General features: G+C 37.0%; 1 protein-coding gene across 1 annotated transcript in view; it reads right to left on the bottom strand.

The window, feature by feature from the left end:
• LOC139147240 (retinoblastoma-like protein 1) overlaps positions 1 to 24,131 on the bottom strand; it is a 39,105-nt gene extending 14,974 nt beyond the window's left edge. The window contains exons 1-5 of the mRNA XM_070718264.1: positions 23,907 to 24,131; positions 23,551 to 23,687; positions 22,949 to 23,149; positions 12,027 to 12,091; positions 423 to 548 (exon numbers count right to left, since the gene is read on the bottom strand). Coding sequence (XP_070574365.1) covers positions 423 to 548; positions 12,027 to 12,091; positions 22,949 to 23,149; positions 23,551 to 23,687; positions 23,907 to 24,044 — 667 coding nt within the window. The 5' untranslated portion in view covers positions 24,045 to 24,131. The remainder of the gene's footprint in view (positions 1 to 422; positions 549 to 12,026; positions 12,092 to 22,948; positions 23,150 to 23,550; positions 23,688 to 23,906) is intronic.
• Between the last annotated feature and the right edge of the window lie 857 nt (positions 24,132 to 24,988).

The raw sequence follows: 24,988 nt of genomic DNA, 5'->3' as shown, positions 1-24,988 counted from the left end.
GAAATTATTGCTTCATATCTGCAGCTATCAGGGGTAAAAAGGAAACACTGCAATAAATGAAACATTTGCAAATATCAATGATTTGCCATTTTCTTCATATTAGCATACAGTAAATATGATGTGTTGGGCATTTTCAATCGATGGAGTTGAACTTTCTGTACCACATGTCGGTTTGCGCGTGAAACCTATCTTGAAGGTCTGGCAATTTGGGGAAAAAAATTTCTGCCTTGTTAAAGACAGGATGTAGCTTTGCAGCTTGTCACGTTTTAGATCTTTGCTGGAACTTTCACTTATTGTTTCATGTAGCCTATGCTTCATTTCAAGCAAGCCACAGTTGTTTATTTCACCCAAATATCACAGTCATCACCTATGCCAGTGTTATCAGAGTACAAAAACTAGCAGTGTTTGGAACAACAGCTTACCGTTGAATCCTAATTTCAGGATGTCACGGCGATTGGCAAGAATAGCATTACTGAAAATCAAGTCCAGACAGCAAAGCAGTAAGTGATATGAATTCACAAGGTCATCACTGATTGCTGGGAAGTTACCTGCAAAAAAACAGAAAAGAAAAATTGGGAATCTGTACGCTATTATTTCAATGGAAAAATTTGAGAACTGTCTCATCTTTCGAATGGAAGAATTTTTTTTCACTGAACAATTAAAAAAATTTACCAACCTACCGTACCTCTGTTAATGTCAGTGACTGCTAAGTGCATTATTCACTGATTTATGATGCCAAATATTTTTATTAGAAAACATACAAGGTGACGTATGGGATAGATATTGCCTGACCAAATTCTATCAATATCCAAAAACTCACTTACTTCACCTTCTTGGAGCTATATTTTCATAACAGTCCATAAATCAATTGAATTGGTGCAAACAGAACAGTGTAGCTGAGGAGACATTTTATATATTATGGTTTTGTTGACAGTGACAGAAAGTATTTTTTTCATGTTTAGTGCCTCCCAGGAGTGCAAGACTGTATTTGAATCACTTAAAGTGAACATCAAGAATGGATTATTCTCTATCCGCTGATGTGATATGAATTATTATGTATATTACAACACAAGTCTATGTCCCTAATGCTGACAACCATTCCAGAGTGTCTTGTTTAGAAACTGAAAGCGAATGAAGCCCAACAAATCAATTACCACATGGCTGAAATCTCACAGATGCATTGAATATAACAGCAATGTATACACCACAGAGAACATCAGCTGAACTTAGTCAATTTGCGATGTGCGCTGCCCTCAAGGCAAGTTCCCCCTGAATAAATCTTGCGGTGTTTTCTCAATTAAAAAGCCATGTTTTCCCATTTTCCCTGAAGCTATCCTCGCATTCGGAAATTACAGAATTGCAATGGTGAGTCAAGTGCAGAAGGCAGTCTGCTCTCAACTAACAATCAGATGTACAAAACATAGTCAACACTTATGCAATGTGTCTACAATTAAATACATCTGAGTAATACCAAACTCTACCCCTATTTTGAGTGTGAAGGTACATCTACACCATTGAAAACTATTGGAGTGTGCCAACTATTTGATTGTCAATGGGGTTCAGGGCCTGCCTCAAAGATCTTGAATTGCTGCAGTCATTTAGTCTCTTTCTTAGCGAAAGGTTGAACAATTTCCCTTTTGAAGAAAGAAGGCTTTTATAATAAATTCATCAAAACGTATACATCATGACTGTATACTGTCACTATTGAATTACAACCGTGTATGAATACCTAGCCATGAAGTGAATTCTCACACAGAATATCTTTGAAGTTCAGCACATACGGTCATGTTTGTCTCAGAACAAAGTGATTATCTATTACACAACAGCAGATTACAGTCTTGTTCATGGCCTGAAAAATCACTGGAGAAATCCATGAAAGATTACGTTCTGTTTAATCGGGTCGCTTGATGAAATTTGTTGTTGATAATAATTTGAAATTCACACTGTAAAATGGTGATGCTGATTTAGTTCATTATGCCAGTTTGGCAATAAAGCCAAGAATCTTGAGTATAAGTATTTTTTTGAAAAACATGACATTCAAGATAGTTTCAATCCTCTGTCAGCATTCACAAAGAGCACTTGAAATATGTCACCATTCACTATGAGTGAAATCTGTCATATCTGCAAAAACAAAGAATGAATCAGCCAATGGTTACGACAAAACACCAGTTTAGGCTACTGAAACTGGAAGATGATTGTAGCCTGATGAAATTCAGATTACGGGATGCAGGTTGTCAAGGTGATAGAGGACTCCACTGCATCAGCTTTACATATAGGAGAAATCAGGTTAAGATCTTCAGATTTCATTTTGTTTTGGTTCTGATAAACAACATCTGCAATTTTATTTAGTATATCATCTCCTTTTACCAAATTGGTAAGAGGCACTGTGCTCACAAAAACTTTGCAACTTTCAGCATTCTTGTTAATGTTTTGGCAAAACTGTAAGGTGTTAGGTCAAAGACAGGGAAGGCAAACAGTAATATTTGTGCTTCTGATACAAACAAACAAATCAAGATTTCTTACGATAGCAACCTGTCATTACTGGATTCTGCTTCAACTGCAAGTCCTTCTTTTTAAGAAAGAGATGAATTACCTCTCTGAACTACTGAATAAGATCAGAAAGTCTCCGCACAAAAAAAGACATCTTGCCTTCAGGCATCATAAATGAAAAATTATCCATCTTCATGACACTGAAAAGAATTTCCAGATCACAAGTGACTGCGTCAAATTCAAATTGAACAGAATGGGACACATTTATAAGTCTGATCATTCCATCACACATTTCAGTTATGCTTTCAGAAAAAGACAAAGTTCTGCTTTTGACAACCTTATCTGCATAAAATTGCTTTCTTTCAACATCAGAGCAAAAGACCAAATGCTATCGGTATCTCTGAGCTATTAATAAACGCCAGTTATATTGAGAGGATGATGAAACTACTATCTGCATGGCTAAAATGTTATCTTGCCTGCGATAAATAATGCAGTTTTCCAGGAAAGGGACAAAAAATGTAAGAGGATACAGGAAAAAAAAACAGTTTTGGCAAAATCATTTTGGTTTTTACCCTCCAGTAAAATTCTTGACAGTACAAAACATACACCTAAGAGATTGGTGAAGTCATCTGCGGTAATTTCCACAATGATGGTATGAAAGAAAAAGAACCGCAAACACTTGCTTATCATAGAATCAAATTAACTCGGGCATGTGGAAATGTGCCGGCTGCCTTGTGATATTTATCACCATGGTAACCACATCCTGTCTTAGTATGAAACCTGAGGTAAGGACAGGCGTGGGGGTCATTTGCCTGTATGCATGAAACTACACGTAGGAAAACTGATATCCCCTTACAGAAATATCATTCCTTGGTTGTCAGTTTTCATGATGAAAATATCAAAAAACAAAAGCAAACATCGCAATAGATCACTTCATATCAGCAGATCAATCTTGTGTTTTTTCTTCAGAGTTATTCGTTAACCCTTTAAGTGCTGTACTTTTTCCCACCAAAATTTTAGTGCAACATCTTATCAATTTTTATGAACTTTTCTGTAATTTTTTTTGATAATTTTGGACGAAATGAACTCAACATTTCATTGGCTACATTTGTTTATCAAAAATTTGGCAAAAATCTTACAAGCATTGACTGAGTTATATTTTCTAAGGGCGACAAAAATTGACTTCGGCGCTCAAAGGGTTAAAACCTGGGTCTGCACCGACTAGTCTACAGTTGAAATGTACCTTAAAAGGTAGTTGACTTGATCAGACATACCTTACCAGCTCTAAAAATCAACGACACACAGTCACAGCAAAATATATTGTTGGTTGATGACTAACTGTCTACATCAAAAACTCAGACAGAAGAACTTTCACTTGTATGACCTAAACAACCATTTAGATATCAGAAGTTTACCTTCATTCCACAAGATCGGTTGAGAAATGACCGCTCAACACTGTACTGCCTCCATTCGAATACTTCGAAAATGATTAAGATGAATATTTCATGAGCTGCGTGAGAACGCTACAACGGTCTAGCCACAAGCTAATACAATAGAGGACAAAAGAAAACAATAGGCTGACAACATCCCCTCATCAGCAAAGGCAAAGCAGATCAATGTCATGATAGCTTACTTATGTGTCTTGTAGAAGAAACATTACAGACTAACACGCCAGTATGGCTTGTGTGAAGTAGCTGTATTGGTGAAGTGTCCTGTACTTACAGAGAGCAGTATCAAATTCATATTTGAAACATATGAGGGCTCAATTACACATGCTGACTTTCACTCCCCGCATATGCCTGGCAGAAGCAAAGTTGCAGGTAGTATGGTATGACCCAGGTATCAATGTCACAAACCAGATATCAAATAAAAATACAGAAAATTGTTGATGATATTTGGAAGTTACAATAGTGGTATCATAGGCAGCACCAATTATTTTGCCTCTGAACAAAGCCTTCAAATGATGTCTCTGGATAAAATTACATATTGCTCTGCTAAGTCCAGAATGTTGCAGAACTTGTTAAAAATATAAGCGTTAAGATCTTGAGCTTTGCTTCTTGTATATGACTATTTCACTTGTTGTAGCGTCACTAATTTGCACTATTTCTTGACGTAGTTTCTTTTCTTTCGCAAATCACTAGGGTTAGCATGTCAGTTTTTTATAAAGAACATGCATGTGTGCCCCCCTGCTGAGCAAGAGAATAAAATCCTTAATGGCAAAGCAAGGTGCTGTATGTATAACCTTGTATATATTATTTTGTAAATGGTACTTAATGACATCAAGGTTAAGGAAAGTTAATGGCTCCATCAACAATTGTTTGCAGAGAGAGAGGCATCAAAGGAAAAAAAACTAAACTACATTCTCTGACGTAAAATTTTAGAGAAACTGGTCCAGGTACTTGTAAAATAAAAATTTATGGAAGGATTCACAGTCAGACATATGAGGTGAAGTTCTTTCTTCAAAGCCCTTCCCAAATTTTGTCTGACAGTGACAAAGGTTACCAATCCCTAAAAGCCAACAGAATGCACATTGAGAAAGACAGCTCTAAGTTTTGATGGTGGTTTGTACTGTCTGCATCACAGAACTGTACCACCTTGCAACTAGTGGCCAGGCATGATTGCTCTGAAATTCAAATAATCTGTAACCTATTTCTTAATGACACAGTTTCTCACTGCTGCAGGAAAACAGAAGGTTGCTGGACAGAAGGGAAAACGGTGGTGGGATTGGGTAGTGGGGAATGACGATCCCCTTTCTTATATTGTTGATGGAAGTAAACTGAAGCCCAGTGTGATCAATATCCAGTTCAAATATGTAGCTATTAATAGGTGAATAAGATTTGAAATATTTTTCAAAATAATTTCTTTTGGATATATGGTTCTCAAAACAACTTAAAAGTCAGCATCCATACAGCGCTCATAATATTTTTTGTTTACACAATGTGATGACTGCTGCACATACCTTCCCTTGCTGTTTGGATTATCATAATCTATTCTGACTGAGGATGGCTTTGAAATAACCTTTTATAAAAGATAACTTATTTTACTGACAAAAGCATCTACAGGAGATTTACACTGGAAAATATGTCATTGATGTTCAACTTCACAGCATTAATTTTTCATGCTGGGGGTCACTCAACAGTGAATATTACTCCAATAGTCTGACAACCGTGAAGGTGAAATGGTTTCAACCTTTAGACAATGTTTATGAAACAGCTACTTTTTTGTGGGGTGAACACTCTGAAAACAAAAATAAATAGTATCTGAATTTTATCAAGGCCAGTCATGGATTGGAGTTTTGCTCTACATATGCCATCACTTTCAAAGTTTGCCTGTTTCCTGAATACAGCCTAAATGACCAATTTGAAAGCAAACACACCTAAATAGCATTGTATTTACCAAGTATAATTTACGGGCAAATTCTATTGTGAAATTTAAACCACACAGCAAGCTGTTTCTCTTGCTGGCTCAAACCTTCACATTTCATTTCAATTATGCAAGAATGTGATGTTTCCTTTTACAAACTAAATCAACATTATTTTTCTCAAAATGCCCGCTCTATTGTTTTAACACTTCAATGTATTACTGTACACATTGGGAAGGGAATGGTATACTCAGCACAACCTTCAGGACATGTCACACAGCTCACCAGTGGTCAAAATGGAGAAAATGTCAAATAATGTGGCAACCACAAATTGAATGAATACAAAATTAATAAATCAAATACAATTTCAAACTTGCTTAATTAATCTGGTACCTTCATTAGATGTAAACTCTTGATAATTTTACTGGACTTCAAGCTTTTGATCAAAAGAGGAAAATACCCTATGATCGATGTTTTATCTGGACCAGCAAGGGTAAAGCAACTGTAGCATAAAGCCATTCTGAATGTGTCTGGCTGCCTGCTCCCAAAATGCCATGATGTCAGTGTATCCACCACTTTCTATCTTGATTGGCAGATTCTGATAACTGTCATCACTCATGAATATGTGTAACTTTGCTAAAATTTCCGGTGTTTCTAAAGAGTAATATGCGAGAGCTTGTTTTTGTAGAATAACATCATAAAATAGCAATACTGATCTGGCTTGTAAGACAGCAGACAGCAGTCAGACAGACAGCAGTCTACATATTTCCCATACTGCCTTGGGAGAAATGAGCACTTATGGTTTTACAGGGCAAAAAAAATACTGCAATAAGACTTGGCCTTTATTATTTTATAAAAGCAGCAAAGCTTTTCAAATACATACAATGAGAATGTTTTTGTGAAAGAAATCACAAAATTGCAAAAGCCAAGAAAAATGGTGAAAGTGGATACTTTCAACAGCATTCGATGCTTACGGCTTGACCATAAAGGTCAAAAACTGTGCAGTTTCTGAAGGAAATAATGAAGTGAGTAAGCAAGCTTCAATCCTTCACATATCACCTCATGCTCCCCACACATGTGAGACCCACGTGGCTCTGAGGAATGCCATGGGTGATTTGGACAGGTTACAACATGAATATGTCACCACTCTCGTCTCGTTGTTTTAAGAAAATTTGTACAAATTCTAAGAACTCAAAACTGTTAAATCACACTTTAGAATTGGTTATTGTTACACACCAAAATTTGTCAGATTTACTGCCATTTTCAGTTTTGGAGAAAAATTAATTATTCTCTTCTAAACTCATTTGTAACAAACAGCAAATCAAAATTTGTCAAACTGCATATTTGGCATTCTTGGTTGTTGGGAAATTCAAGATCTGTCCAAAGTCTAGTGAAACAATACAATTATTTCATGGAAGTCCAAAACCATAAATCACATCAACTCCACTAAATAACAACTCATAATGCTAAATTTTTGTGCCAACAATTCACGAAAGAAAAAAAAGTTACCTTACCTATAACGTGTTTTTGCCAAAGCAATGATAACAAAGTTAATATAAGACAGTTGTGCAGAAGCAGCTCGCAAGCGACCAACCTGTTGTATTCTTTAAAGACCCACTGAGCTGGGGGTTCCCCTTGATTTCAAGTTCTACTGAGCATGCTCTGAAGTGAATAAGCTTTATTTTTAGCATGTAATCAAGTATGCGCTGGGATCCTATTGGTCAGAATATGTTAACTATTGTGGCAGCTGTCTTGTTTATGACTGGGTGTAGCCATCGTTGACATTTCAGTAACAATTCAGCTGTGAGTAGAATTGTAAAATGACAGCCATGGCTTTTTCACCACAAGGCTTATCTTTTTTATTTTGCCTGTCGTTTGAAAAATTGGCAATACATACAACTAGTAAATGCGTAACTAAAACAGATGGATATTAATCCTTTTTCAAAAATCTAGATTTTTGCATTGATGAATTACATTGTATATTTTTCCTAACAAGTGAATACAATTAAAAAAAAAAATTTGAAATACTACTAGTACAAAAGTATCTGTAATGCAGCTTGTCTGAAAATACAGTCCCAATGGATAGAAACTTCCTATCATTAAATTGATTAGTTCAAAAATCAAACTTCTACAAAACAAAGGACAGGTAGTGACCTTATGTGAACTTCTTGGAATTACATAATGGGCACTATATCTAAGAATAGTATAAATATGCTGTGATTCCTAGAAATACATAAGATAATCTCAAGATTATGAAACAAGTTGTTACAATACAGCCGTCCAAAATCAATAACTTTGAGTCCAAGTTTTAACATCTTCATACTGATTCAGATATGATACTCAAGATCCTGTGAAATATCCCCCCAAGTTCTCATTTCCTCTATGAGTGGACGTGAATATGGCAAGGGGCAATATATACCAAAGCAGAGATTAAAAACAAATTAAGATTTGAAAACATATATAAGTCGACTCTAAACATACTAACAGGATGTCTGTGATGGTAGAAGACATCAACAAAGGGATGACCCTCTCTCACATTACAAAAGACACATGAAAAAGTTTATTCATACTTCTGTGGAAGCTCTTTGCTCGATTGTTTCTGATTAAAAAGTTATTCGCACGTCCTTTGCTTGAAAATCATTTTCACAAAGTTTCTCACTTCTATCTGTTGTCAATTTCCCCGGTTATAAGAGCATCCAGTTCTTATCTACTTTATGAGCATTTCAACAAGAGCAGCTTTTATGCAGTAGCAGCAAGACAGTACTCTAAATGTTAAAAGCCTCGTGGAACATAAAAGCAAAATAGCGAATGCCACCTAGTCAAAAAGCTTCAAGACATTATGAGGCAACTGAACTTACTTGTAAAAGGTAAAACATCTGCTCCTGTCTGGACATGACAATCCTACAAGACATATGAACTGTTACCTTTGGATGCCTTGAAGCGAAGACGCTGTCCCAGTTATTTTTTATGGAGATATTGCAATGTTGGTTCTATCCAGGGCAGGAACAAGTCCAGGCTTGCTCCACTCTACTCAGCCTCTTTACTCTGATGGTGAGTGAGCCACTGAAGCAGACCTACTCCACCAATCATGGGCCTATCAGCTTGCCAGACTGTCTTTTTATGTTAATGGCAAACAGAGGGGACGTACTGCTCAACAATTGTAATTAGCATATCCCTTACTTGGGTTGAAAACAATGCCACCTAGCCTGGGTACTATCTCCTTCTTGGCACTGGAATGCATTTCTTTACATTGTCATTCTAGCCCTGTTCAGAAACAAGGAAGGGTCGCCGACGATAAAAATTATGCAGTAAACAAAGGAAACCGAGGAAATGCTTTCAGACAGTCATCCAACCGTAGGTCCTTGGACAATTTACAAGAACTTGTTCATAAGCTGTCACTAGCAAAAACCTTAAACACTAAAGGTGGGACAAAATCAATAATGGTAAAGCCAGCAATCCATGTATAAATACAACAAAGCATGACACCAAGGTTACATTGCCAATTGCATTTGCTTTGTAAAATATTTAAACCTAGAACTTTTTCTCTAGCGTGAACTGGAGTAGTTGATGTGCACTCTAGGCATTCTAGGGTGTGTTTCGCACCAGAAATCCCACAGTAACATTAGTGTATCCTTTTCACTAAAGAAATATTTCTGTATCCTGAAAACCGTGTGAAATCACAGCAAATATAAAAACCTTGTGTATTTACAAAGATTACAGAAGTTTTAAGGTCTTTTATGAATAAACCAATAACTGTATTAATACTTGGCCAAATTCTGCTTCTAATAATTTTTAGGGAATGAACGAAAAACAAACCGTGACCTTTCTGGCCATGAGTGTCAGACGCTGGCAATGTGTTTTCTTTCCTGAAATCACTGCACTGTTTATTATAGAACTGTTCCTAAGACTCTCGGCCCAACATCAAAAATTCTGGCGTAAAGTATATGTATGTCTTTTATGATACAAGGTTGACCTTATTCATGGATGCAAGATATAAGCAGAAGAAACTATGTGAAGGGAAGGGTTCCTTCCAGGGAGTGCACAGAGATCAAGTCAAGAATCTTTATGTTTTAATGAGGTTTGCAGAGCTGCAATAAAGTGGAGTGATTCAACACAAACAAAACGCTGGAACCATCTGATCATCTGACAGGTACATTTATCTCCAGCGACATCCTGTCAAAGGTTTATACGTCATAATATCACTCCCATGAATTGAATATATTCACTGAAGTCAGCTGTGTTCCAATAACTCACACAAAAGTAGGTCACAAAATTCCCGTGTTTTACTCTGAACACCTCCACACTGAAAACATGTTGAATTCACCAATCATTACAATGTGCTAGAAAGTTTCACCAAACAGTACCATTATATTTGCAGAGACACTGCACAGGCTTGTAACTTTCTTCAAAGATTTAGGTTTTCATGATACACCAAAACAATTTGAATTCCGTTGACCGTCACTCCATAAAATTGACGTTTCAGACAAGTTTTGTACAAGAAGTGACCCCTTTGAACTCCACATGATGGAAGCCACTATAGGTGTCACTTTACACCTGCACTATCCCAATCAAATGGTGTGTGTGTGGTCTGGAGCAAAGCCCCTACACAACTATGTTTACACGCTCTGAGGCCTGTAACCCACTACAATTCAAGTTGCTGGAGCTTAAAAGCGGAGCCTCCCTTTAAAAGGGTGCCAACCTATGGCGGCATTCATTGTGTAAGTGGACACCAAACAGGCAACATGAGGGCACACGCTCCAGAAAATGCCACTTTTTAGTGTTCCCCGGACGCAAAAACGCTGACAGACTGCCAAGCGGCCAGCCCGAAGCTGCTGCCGATCGAACTCTGTGGTTATATTCAAATTCTAACGTGACTGGAAGACGTTTTTTAAGGAAATTCGAATGTGGTGCTGGGGAATAAATGACCGTTGGCAATTTGAACCGACCGTCAATCAAACGGTTATATAAGCTCTATTTGCAGGATTAGCAAAAGGTGACAAAAGATTGAAATCAGTTTGTGTAATTAATGTAATAGAAATCAAACATCGTACTGGCCATGTGTTTGACTGGGAGGAGAACTCCACTAATGCGAGAACCTGGGATTGAAAAGTGCGGCTTTAAAAGAACAAAATCCCCTAGATAGGATTGACAGCAACTTGTACATTAACCTTATTCACCTCTGTGTATAATGGTGTTTGTTTGTGAAAGAAATACACACACAACGTCAACTGAGGCACTGGCCAGGCTTAGTATTTTTGTCTTGCATAAGTCTTAGCCAAATGCGAGCTGATAATGTGAGCCAGTAAAGTGAAAAACTGTTTTTGTTAAACCTACTCTTTAAAATATCATGAAGAATATGGAATGTGCTATGCATATTTAACTTCTGAGGGATACAGCACAATAGCCAAAACTTGGGTTACAAAAATTTGGATAAACAAATTTGTATTGGGCCAATAGTCTGTAACTTCTTTTCAAGATCCTCATTTTCTTCTAAAACCAACAGTCTGTCATACGCCTGGTATAACTTTGTACTTTCACCGACACGAAGTGTCCCATGCATTTCTGTAGTTGCATTTTGCGGAATATAATGAAAAGAGGCTGGAAAATTGCCTTTTAATTTGTTCCTGTGTGACATCTGTGATCTAACAATAGTGGTTGATGACATACATGGTCTGTAACTATGGCAACACCTCCCTGATATATTTGCCCTGAGCCATTTTGTTGATGATGTCAATGACCTGTGACCTTTGAACTGCATCTAATGGGTGACAGTCCCTTTAATTTTTTAGGCAACCGACAGTAGTGATATTGATTTGGGCTGTTAAAAAATCAGCATAAGTACACGGTTAAATTTCCATGCAAGTTGCAAATGCTTAAATAACTGCTTTTTTTATTATGTTTATGCTGGAATTGCTTACAATTATATCAAAACATTCTTCTGTAGTGAAATCCGTAAAACTTTTCAAGTTTAATACGCTAATGGTGAGATCACTACAACAAGCAGGCAGATAAATTTCTTCAAAAGTACTTGGTGATTCAAGGTACACCTTGCCAAAATTTCAAGAAAGACTCATGGAAACTGCTCAAGAGCACAATCAAGAAATGATTGAAATTTCATGTAGTGTCATCTTGACACTTTCTTTCAAACAAAAAATTTCAGAAAATATTTTCTTACCTTTCACTTGCACAAAGAGAGTCCAACAGAAGATGAAGACATCAGATGAGTTGCATGGTAGTCTCCTGTTGAAAAGAGTAACACTACATTACTAGTCTGCCATGAATCTTGAGCAAGCAGAAAGACACATCACACAAAACAGTCCTCAGTGTGCCAATATAGAACAGTTCACTGCAACCTCCAGTTTCTGAAGGACAGGTCATTCATCTGCACTAATGGGCTAATAAGAGCTGCTTGTAAAGAAACACTTCCAACAGTGACGGCACTCTTGACATCCCAGATAGATGCCTGACGCCTGAACTTATGCCGCAAACCACAGAAATTCTTGTGGAAAGAGCTTTGTGATGAGTATGGAATAAATATTTGCATATTCTGAACTCTGACCTTTGATAAAACCCTGAGGTGACTGGAGAGCTGGACTCAACCTTTTTCCCTCTGTATATTTTAATTTTTCTATAGAAGGACTATTTACACACATAGGACAGTATCAAAACAGTAATTACTGTTACTTCAACAGCAACCACTGCTATATTCAGTATGGTTGAGGGAATGTACTAGCAACAATGTGAGTACCTGTAATATGGAACAGAGGACTGAAAATACAACTCTGTCTGCATATGAAACAAGAAATTCCTGAGTGTTAAAAAGTATGGGTTTGAACTAAAAAAAAAACTAGGTTGTAAAGCAAACATACTCCAGCATGTCATTTCACGGCTAATATTCAGGGAATAATATTTCAGCAATTTGTTTGAAAGAAGGAATGACACTATCTTAAAGTTGTGCATCCATTGCTGAAAATTTCAGGACTGGGAAAAGGAGGGAAAAAATGGAAATGAAACCACCAAGAATGTATCCAAACAACTCTCCCAGTAAATTCCATCATTTCATTTTCTTTTAGTCAGGGCATATGTCTGGCTGTTTTGTATTGATTTACGACTGTGTCAACATATGTCAAATTGCTTAAGTTTGTTTTCACCTATTAACAAATCTATGTCAATGGAGGCTTTTTTCAACCATTTTTACTCCACTTAAAATGTCTCCAAATGAAAGAACCATGCCACGCCAACAACTTGTCTTCAGAATTTTCCCCTTAAATTTCACCCATATTAAAATAATTCAGAAATTCACGACACGTTTCTTGAGGTCATGGGTCAGTCTGGCCGCAATCATTCATATCCGTGCTTATGGATGGCCAGACATGCTCAAGCCTTTTCAGTGTCTCATGGCTGCTGGCTGATGTCATTTTATCATCATAATTTATTTGGTGATGTAAGCCTGAGACAGAGGTTGCTTTGCTACACAGCTGCAACTGAAACCCTTCTAATTCGAAAATTATTTTTAGAATTCTCACACCATTCAATCATGTCTCTTACTAATTTTTCAATCACATTTACTTGTAAACCTTATTTACAAACCGTAGTTTGTCTGCTAATGGGATATGATCATACCAACACATAAACATAATAATTTGGCAAAAAGTTTCCATTTTCAGTGATGACATGGAAACCTGGAAACCCTGCTGACAAAACAATCTCAAGATTATCTGAACAGTACAACATTGCTCTTTTCACTGACCTGACTGGTCAGAACAAAAGAACTGTAAATGACGTTCATCATGTCTTTCATTCATTGCACCTTTTTGCTCCTATATTTTTCTCTCTATGCAAGATGTTTTAAATCACTTCTGTTTGCGTGACAATACTCTTCTTGAAAGAACATTCAATGTGCATTATGGCGAAACATCTGGTGTTCATCTTGAAAACCATATCCCTGCCTGCATCAACATTGTAATGTACTAACAAGTATGAACATTCCGTCGGTTACAAACGCTTCCAAGAGACACCTTTGTTTGTCTACAGTTAATCTGACTTCAGCACATTGTTGAATGATTCACCAAATTCATGGAGGCTTTTATGGGCAGAGATGTGCAAAGAGGAGACAGGTAATTCACTTTAACAGCACATCAGTTTTTCAACCAAAAAAAAATCACCCAAACTGTACTAAATGTAAATGTACTTCTGTCACTGTTTCATGAAAACAAAACAAAATACCAGCAATTCCTTTCTGGTCTAACTGATCAGAGCCTGCGAAGGAAGTGATAAAGAGCATTCATACAACTTATGTGCCAAACAGCCTGATACTTTTCATGTTTAAAATAAATGTTTTGGCATTGTGATTGGCATGGAAGATCTGACATAAAGTGGGTCTAGTCATTTACTTGGTGTGTACATCCTAATGTCAGCGCATCTCTATGTTGATGAGTGACAAGATTTTTATTTCAAGATTTTTATTTCAAAGGTATATTAAGCAAGTTCATAGTTAATTTGCATGATTGATTTCAAAATGGGCTATTTTTTTTATCATTAATGAATGCATCAAAACTGATGTAGCAGGTTAAAAATATAGATAGAGGCAAGTGAATGGCATCAATATACTGTAAATGACAGTGTCACTTTCATTTGTATAAGTTGAATGTTTGTAGCTATCTAAATAAAGTGTTTTAACCAACTTGATCTGATCTCGACACATGAACTTGGCAGGGATCACGGATAAATGTGATAATGACTACACAGCTGGTACAATTGCAAATATCTTTGCTGAAGGATTTTACACATCATAAATCAAACAAAGGGATTTAATATTCAAATGCACAAAGAAGTAACACATCAGGTAAATCCTCATTTGCATATTTAATGAACTTAACGACAATTGGGTTCTGAACATCAAATACAAAAAGCTGAAAGTGAAACTTTTGTGTGCATGTCACTTTCTTATAAACTGTAAATTTTTCTTCCTGATAATTTTCAAATCTGAGTGAAATGATGAACTAAGTGAAATCATTATTACTGTTTTCACATGGCCTTTTATTACCGATTATGTGAAAATAAAGTAAAATTATGTTCTTTTTTTTCACAGTAGGAGGTTAAAATTTGCAATGTGCGTGTTTTATAGCTGATATCTGCCTATTATAAAAAGCATTTATTTATGAGTTGTTGGTGTGACCACACTAGCTGCTGCATGTCCCCTGAGGAGGCTTGAATGTTAGATCTGTTTGATGTCAAGGAACGAAATAAATTCATGTTTCTCCATTGCTAACGGCAGATCCTCAGTAATTTGCAATCTGTCAACTCTGACGGACTGAACATCCATCTTGCATCTCTCTCTGTTGTTACCAATGCCAACGATGAAATGAAATCCATCAAAAAACAAGCACATGAACTTCTGCCACAACGCACACACTGACATAACACCACAGGCTTACAACTCATCCAAACAAACCCCAAGGTGCCCTCTAGAACAGTGTGGGTGAAGTTTAAATGATTCCCAGTTACAAAGAATTTCACTTTGCCTCAAATATAAGTGAGAAACGCAGGACCAATAAATCAACTTGATGTGACCAAATTGTCTGGCCCAGCATCCCATCTTTTGATCATTCCAGGGACAAAATGAGGCATCATCCTTTCATCTGGGATGTCTTTACAGGCCATCTGCGTGCAATTTATAGACTTGTTTTCTTGACCTTTTGGGTTGACCTAGATAAACGGAGCAACATGCTCTCATTTTCACAGGGATGTCCTCTCTTTAAAAAAATGTAAAGTTACCGATGACCACGCTTCCCTGTCAACATGCTACAGCATAACCATGATTTATGGAAATTTGTAAGTCTATGTAAATTAAAATTCTAATCTATCAGATAAGCAAGCTTAATAACTGTCTAAAATGAAATCATTATACCTTTGAAAACTTCTCTATTGAAATAGCAATTGTGTCTGTACATGTATTTGGTGATGATTATATTTCACAGATGGATTTACATATTTCCAACTGAAACATAACATTTGACACTGAAACATGAAAATTGTCTATGTCCATTTCTCATACAACAAAATTAACTTTTCTTATCCCCTCTAATACTGTGCTTGGGTGCAGTTTAATAATATTTCTTCTTTTTGATCAAGAAAAAACTAAGCTTACCTACAGCTCAAGAGACCGATTTGCTTACATTTGGAATTTTAAAAATGGTTACAACAGAAAAGCAGTATAAAACAGAAGCCACAGAGGAATAACTAGACAAAACCTATTTTGGGTATCTGAAAATGCAAAAGTGACCTCAGGCCCCCCCCCATTCACCTCCCCCCACCCAACCCCCCTAAAAAACCAACAACCAAAAAAACAACCAAAAAACCAAACAAACAAAAAACCAAACAAAAAACAAACAAACAAACAAACAAAAACTGGTTATCTGTAGACAGACACCACTTCTAAGACAGTTTTTGAAATATCCAACTTAGGCATGAAATCTTCACCATAATTGCGCAGGTTGTGAATTTAGAGTCTGGCTCCCACAGCGATACAACCACTGCCATAGAAACAAATGGAACCAACTTCAAACTGTCTGAGAATGTCTGGTTGTCATTAGCAATGCCAGAGAATGACTGGTCAGTTACAAGAACTCAAAGAATTTTTAGGAAGCTCTTGAGTTATGTTGTTCCAGGATTTTTGTATCAGATGGACAACCCTGGTCATCACTGGAAACCTTTTCAAATATCCTAATACAATTTTAACAGTTGCTTTGCGTGGGACAAACTGCATGTACATGAACATTTCAGTTTTTCGAATGAAATTGAGAGAATTTTGCATTCAGTGAATTGTTCATCCAATCCTAAAATTTACAAACATCATGACTTGGAGAGAGTACAGATAAATATATAGTACCAAGTTTACATGACCTTTGAACTTGGTATGTGAATAAATACCACATGATAAACCACATTGTTGTTGAGAATGGCATTGCAACAATTTATCAGCGGTGCTAGTGAGAATATGACAGACAGTTGAGAGTTCTACTCACAAACATTTCCTATCAAAGTTTTCTACTGAGATACAAAATGATGCTATATCATAGATGCTTGAATTTTTCTTGATCAAATCCAGATAATATAAATGTTTGACCAAGAATTCCTTGTAATGGCTAAAAATATCATGAGAAATACTTAGCAAAAATAGTAAAATACAAATCTTGATAACTGGTAGAAGGCTTCACACATCAGCCTATTTGGAATTAATAAGATATAGAAATTTCACATTGGTCTGAAGATCTTGGGATCAGGTAGTGGAAAAAGACATTTAGAATTTAATTTACACTAATACACATAGCAAAATGTCAAGGAAGGAAGTATTATGAATGCAATTAATGGAAGAGGATGATTGGACTGACAAAAATGTGACAAAGACACTATTCTTGAAGTGAGCTGGTACTTCTTTCAATGAACAACTCTCTAACCTTTCCTCTTTATAAACATGTGACCTACCAGAGAACACAATATCGTTCCACAATTTTATAACTACATAAATAATAACAATGTCTGAATTCAGTATAATTTTGTAAAACTCTATTCCCTTTCCCTGGAAAATGTATTTCAATGTATCATTTGGCAGATACTTTAAATCACAACCAAGACAGCAGCTGAAATCAATGGCATACGCCAACTGACCAGACATAATACAGTAGTTTCTGCTAGGTTCATTACATTTGCCAGAAAACACAGCGCAAAAATGTAAATGTAGATTGGACAATGATGGAGCAATGAATACTTCTTGAAGGAAATCATAATTATAAAGCCACTGTGTGAACTGTTTGTTTTTACTTAATAACCCTACTGTAGTAATATCAATTCATTGTCAGGTGTATTGACTATGTCTACCACCAAGTGCATAACATGTCCAATATGCAGCATTTTAACAAAAATCTGAACACTTGAAGGGCTCTCAAAACTTAGATGCCTGTTTACACACAATTTTTACTGACTTTAACCCGCTACAACATAACATGTCAAGAAGGTTTGACTCAATACCACTGTTTACTGGTTTGGTAGATCGGGCAGTCACAGGCCTTGGTAGCAAAAGAGTTAGTCTAAAAAATAAGCATATTTCCTGTTAGAGATTCTACAGATAACAACTGGAAACAAATAAAGATACACCAAACTGTGAGTAGTACAGGAGTTGCACCAATCTCCCTTCTAACAAAAAGACAAGCTTGGCAAAAATGCAAAACAGTGAAACACCATCAAGAAAGAGTCAGAGGCCACTTCATTCATGTCGCTATCTTATACTTTGAACTTCAAAGCTTATCTTATTTCACAAATACTACTTCATAACTACTTTATCTCTGAGAAACAATAAACACAATTGATTCCCTGTTGAGATACCCTAGAATGTTTCCTGACCTGAGGTCAAAGTGTATGGGTCACTAACAGCTGTTCACAACATGAAATGGCTTCAGCTCATCACATACACTGCTCAAATAAAAAAACCTTATTACATTGTTACTATTTCCTTTTAAAGTCAACATTCCTTTTTACTTTTGGTAATCAATCACAGAAACAAGGCTCACAATGCAAAATTCAGCTTCATATTCATAAAGATTAATGAAATATGATTTTCTCTATAACACAGGCATATATGCTGGCAAAAGGGAAATTCACTCATCACACAGGCCACTCTGTGTAAATAAACACTCAATGTGATAGCAAACTCAAACACTGGTAGGATTAGTAAATTGAATATCTTTCTTTCAATTCCCTGTGAAGTAAAGCTACATTGTCTGGATACTGGTGCCGTGCTGTAAAGGTTAATACTGCCAGCCTTTCTTGTATTGCGTGTGTGATTTTGCATTGGAGTTTTGATACACCACAAATAATACACAGGGTTATGTATCTTAATTTGAATTCATAAAACAAGTTTTTTTCAAAGCAGCGTATCTCATTTGCAAACCGTGACAAAGGACTATGTACTCTCTCTATCACGCTTCTGCATAGCGATACCATAGCTGTAAATGCTAACAGAATAGAAATCCTCTACAGGAATACCAATATATGAATACATGTGTGTGTGTGTGTGTGTGTTTCAATGTGTGAGAGAGAGAGAGAGAGAGAGAGAGAGAGGGAATGCAGAGGATTTTTATAGTTTTAAAATAAATGACTGCATTGGATTGAGGTAAATTGGTAGGTTGGCAACACCAACTGACAAAAAGTGGGTACAGTAACTTTTGCCCACCCATCACCAAAGCCACATGCCTAATTTTCTCTTAAAAATTTACAACTGCATTTAATGACCCAAAAAAATTGATGATTGTTAAATACTGATACATTCGAAATATGTGGATTAGTTTTATATTTCAAGGAACGGCCAATATGCACACCCAGTTGCACACCCAGTTTGAAGACCTGACATTGTGAGTGACAGACCTGTAACACTTGTATATATGCATTGTGGAATGAGTACCAAGCTCTATATTTGAAATATAAACTGCCATGCGTTAAGTTTACACGCACAAAATATAAAATAGATGCCATCTAAATGATTGCAACATTGCACAATGTGGTATGCCAATGAGGAATAATATTGGTGAAGTGAAAAGACTCAACATCATTCACTATGGGTGGAATTTTCCTGAGCATGTTTTGATTTTGTCATGACTGACCGTGACAAAAAAGTATGATTCTCTTGTTCCACACAATTGCAAATTATTAGTTTCACAGACACAAAACAGCATGACTTGAGAAGTCATTGACATCTTCAACTCACGAGAGAATGAAGTAGGCTTGGAGACAGCATACAGGTGTGAAATTGACCAATTGGGTAATGCGTTTCAAATATCAGTATCTATTCAGAGAGATTCTGCTCAAAAGGGTCAACAATGCAAGTTCGATGATAAGACTAAAATCATGGTGGCTATGTAGATGATAATTTTGAAAGAGAATGCATAAAAGGGACACATGAGATGACATATCCCAGTTTCTGTATGAACTCTAAAGACAGTGTCCAAAATAGTATAGTTAATGACATGACATCATGTTTGCCATTTGACATTCCAAATCCAATACAGCCATGGCAAACTGCCCCTTAAATATTCAAATGTCCTTAGATGTAAGGTCTAAAATAGACTGACCATACCTTTAATCATAATTTTATACACTGTATTCACAAGATTGCGTCCAAGAAAACAAAATATGAACACAAAAAGATCATCATGGCTTCTTGGAGAGGCTATGCTTTATACTCTGACACACATGCTGGCTACATGTATGGCACAAGGCTGATACACAGGGCCTGGTACATTATGTGCAGGTGATCTTTGGATCACTGATGAACTCTTGACCTGGGACAATTTGTGGGATAAGTCTAGATACATGTAACTCTACACTACAGTAGCCTATGTCACTTTAAACTTTGAAATATGTTTGCTCCTAAAAGTTTCCATGCCATTTGAAAACAAATGGAAAGCTTCAAAGGAAATTTATTAGAGCCATCAGTGACAGTGTACATGGCATCTGAAATCGTGGTTCACTTATCCCACAGATCAAGTTCAAGACATTCAGATTGTTTGTGACATCATGAATTGACACGGATGACTACACTGAATAACTTGTCCATCTGTGAAAATATCACATTTCACAAAACATTTGATGTTGCCGCTCATTCCCCTCTACAGCTCCTCTCCTTTGGAACGCTCTACTCTTGGACGTAATCACCTCTCCCAATGTCAACAATATCAAAAGATGCCTTTGAAAAGGTACATCTTTTAGAGAGCATATTACTCCAAGCGCCACTGCGCATGTTGGATATTAGGAGCTACATACATTTGTAACATAGATCATGTAGATAGATAGATATTATAAAAGACTCCACACAACACATCAGATTCCTTGCCATGTTATGTTAAAACAGAACATAGTTCATGGTGTAATAAGTTACATGGGTTCATGGTTAGTCATGATTCACCTGTTATTACCGGACTCTAACCTTCCATGATCAGAGATACAAACGCATTAAAATCAACCTACTCTGGCAGATTAAACCCTGGCTCTACAACAAAAAGTGTCAGTACCTCATCATTTCATTTCCCCTGACTGAATCAAATGATAGATACTGCCGTCACATAAGGCCAAAAAGACAAGATCGTTTCCGGTCACAGTGTGTGTCATTTCAGAACCTGCATGTCATAGCTTTTTTGTTGGTAACATACTCATCAGTAAAGCTATCCTTGATATCCCTGTTTGCATGTCCAAAAATGCTAAAAAGAAAACAGAAGTATTATGCAGCCAGTGATAAAAGACAATAACTGTTGCATCAATAGTGCCAAACCAGCATTGTTAGGAATAAAAAAAAGACAGGGAAAAAAAAGGAAAGAAAAGAAAACCACATCGTTGCATCACTTTTGCTGAATGTCAAGGACCAGAAACAATTTTTTTCTTTGGCCTAAGACGAGACAATACTAGCCCTCTTATTTGATATTCTTAGCAATAATAGCATACTGTATCTAGGTGCTGCCCAGGGTCCACCTGCACAGGTCAAAGGTTAATGTAGTTCACCTTGGAATCATGTCCTGTGTATACAGAGTAACAAAGAGCAGTCCAGTCACTTTGAAGGTGCAGCTGAAAAGAAACTGCCAACCTCTTAGAGCACTACCTGACTCAGAGTACCCTGTGATACAGGTGTTTATCTCTGAGGCATTTGAGAACAGTACCAAGTACAGGATATGAACCACCATGAGGCTGGATTCAGACACTACTTGGACTTCAACTGATCACGACTTTAGGTCTAATACTAAGTATGGCATCATATTATAAGCCACATGTTTGCTGTTGCTGTCAGAAATTAAGACCTATTTTGTCCTCTTTTGCACCTTTTTTAAGTTCAACAGTTTATATTTGGGACACTTTACATGCAATGATAATGGTTACCATTATTAAGTTACAAGGTTTGTCAATTTTGTTCCTGTAAACTAATTCATAAAAATCTTGTCCAGAAATTGGTGACATTTTTCTCTATGTTAGTTTGTGATAGACCACACAAGTCATAGAGACCTGTTCTACAACTCTGAAAACGGTGGAGAGATATTCAAACATGGAAAACTATCTCCCCATGGCAAGGGGCAGGGGTATTCCAATGTCATCCATCTTTTAATTATATCAATGGCATGGTCATCTATCTGGAAAGCCTTAGTAATCCTGCATACCTAAATTTGTACAGGAAACCATGGGAAACCTGACAGGTCAGGTTCAGTCTGGCTGCAAGGCAGTCTCCTTATCCAGCCCTGGCACCCTACCTTCCCTGACCCTGCATTAACATGCACTTTGACACAGTATTACTCTGTAAACTATATCCGTAAACACAGCGGCCAGGTCACTTAGCCTGACTTCACAAAATACATAGGATTACTAGTTCTGTATGTGCAAAGACTAACTTTGAAAAGGTATGAACAAGTCAAGGGGACTCCATGCTGTTATCTGCACTTCTTTCTATTGACACCAGAAACACAAGCACTCAATGCTAGATAATTATAGCATGTAAAAACAGCCAGAAAATTGCTCTGAAAATATTTTTTATACATTCCATGACTATAACTTAAGATGGAATAAACAAGGTGATATCTGTTGATGATGTTAAAACGAAATATCTACACACTAGCAACATAATTGAAAATTTTATCGTGATCTTTATTTTTCAGACCATTGATTTCATTTTTGGTATGGTTACATCCCTATTTCACTCCAAATTTTGAATGGGAAAAATGCAATGTAATATTTTGGAATTACCAGTGAAGGGGTTACTATGACAACAGGATTTCTGTTGACTGGATAACATGAGGAAAGTCACTTTTTTGTTAGCATTGACAAACTAGAAATATTTGCCTTGTGGAATTTGAAAAACAAATTCCCATCCTTTCCACCGGAAAAAAACCCCCTGGAGATGCAAGGCTTCTTTTTTCACTTGCAGATTAAACTCTGGATGCCTTTGGATTCCAAATGAATGTAAAAACTAGGCATGATGAATATTTGTTTCCAAGAGCAACAGACTGGAATTTCATCGTGATTGCCTAATAAATGTTGGGGAGATTTAAAATTTAAATGACCCACCTCTGTTTGCGACCCCGAGGATGGCGGGGATGGTCATCGGCGGGACTGCGGAACAAATCCATGAAGATCGGTTCGAATTTCTTGAAAATGACCGTCGAAACGGCGAAGTTGCGCTCAAGGCGGTCCACTTTGTCGCGGAACTCTTGCGACAAATTTGCCATGTCTTCCCATTTCTTCATTTTATTGAAAAATTGTATCAAACTGAAACCAAACATGTGTGTACACATAGTTTGTTAACTTGTTTCCACACGCAAAGAGCACGTCGATATGTTCTTTGTGAATTTCACTTCCGGATTGCAATGGGATCGACCAGGACTATAACTTCAACAAAATATCAAATGTGATTTTATATTAGTAATCAAAGGATGTCGTACTGTTTGACACTTCAGTTTTAGAAAGGTGCCATTAAATTCTTATTTTCAGTTTTTCCCAAACGATCGATCGACGTATTTGCGGAGCGTGTAAAGTAAATGGAAGCTGGGTTGAATACGCCTGTGCATAGACCGTTCCACGTAAACAATAACCGTTTCTGATATCGTTTCAAAATAACTGTAAATGCACGCGTCGAGCTTTCTCCTATTTACTGTAATATCAAGACTCACCTCAATTTTGTCGATCTCAGCAATCTAGTCAGCGAGACGCAGTTGCCTTCTACCGCTTCGCTGCTTCCAACCGTTGGAACGACCGACTTTCGGCAAGCAACATACAAAGCACAAGCCAACCAGTGAAGATCGTCACCCTATATAAAAATATCGTCGACGCATTATTTTTACAATTTTAAGAATTGTGACGATAAACAAAAACATTAACTGCAAGGGATATATTTGCTTTTCTTCGAATACAATTTCGATTGTTCAGGTAATCAGCTGCCATTTTGCAATCAGCTACCAAAAGTTAAAGGGGCCAACCATCCAAGAGATTTAAAATTATGCACGAGCCATTCGTATGTATACGTTACCTCCAACGTATAGTTAGTACTGATATTCTCGTAGGCTTGCCAGGCTTCATCCTTTGCTGGTGTGTCCATATTCAAGTCCCTGCATAGTTCGTCAAATCGCGATCTCGTATCGCTATTCTCCGAGTCGGAGGGAGGCATTTTGACGGCCGGTTTTGCGCTTCAAATTCGCCTGGAAATTAACAATGGCCGTCCAATGGCGAATGATTTCAGGTTACATTCTACCAGAAAATGGCGCGAAAATTTAAGGAATCACTCAATGACCAAGAATTTCGCCATCCGCCATCTAGTGCAGCGACGAATCTCCAAACTATTTCATCTCGATTACTTTGCCATTAAGATAAAATTTTTCGACAATTACTATCTTAAAATCGTGAAATCCGTGCTATATTGATGTTATTATGAACGAAAGGGGTATAATGCGATATTGTGCGGATTGATATTTTTCGTATTGTACAAATAATTCGGTCGTCGCTTGGCCACGCGCCAGTAGAAGGCGGGGCTTTTTGTACACAATGCGTCAATCAACTGTAATACTCAGTCTGTCTGAACAGACAGAAGGGGGCGTTCAGAGAAAGTGGCGTGTTATTTTCGCGCCATCAGCGCGTCTCACATAGCAGGCAAATACAGTCGCGTCACTTTGATACTCTTGTTCATTTTTCGGTTTTCCCACCCGCGGAGTCTACTAGTAACTCTACTAAGTGCAATTTAGTCCACAAGAACAGCATGTTACCCTTTTATATTTACATGTAACGTTTACAGACAGAGACGTGATAATAGATCACGTAAAACATAAACAAGTTCCGATGTATCAAAAATAAAGCAAGAAAATACGACTAAATGTAGGTTGCAAGAAAGAGAAAATTTAGACTTCCTACTCTCGTATATCCCTATGCCGCTGAGCAGCTGTGTCCTTTGCTGGATATACACAGAAAGTTGTGCGAATATTTGCTGTAAACCTCGGGGGGGGGGTGGGGGGGGGGGGGTTCAATGGCCTTTTCTCATGCTGCAGCGCTGGAGTTGCAAGAACACTGTCATTCAAGTGTGATTGTAAATCATCCTGATTATATGTAAATCGTCGATGA

This window comes from Ptychodera flava, chromosome 13 (assembly GCF_041260155.1).
Source record: "Ptychodera flava strain L36383 chromosome 13, AS_Pfla_20210202, whole genome shotgun sequence".
NCBI lineage: Eukaryota > Metazoa > Hemichordata > Enteropneusta > Ptychoderidae > Ptychodera > Ptychodera flava.
This window is presented reverse-complemented; position numbering and strand designations above follow the sequence as displayed.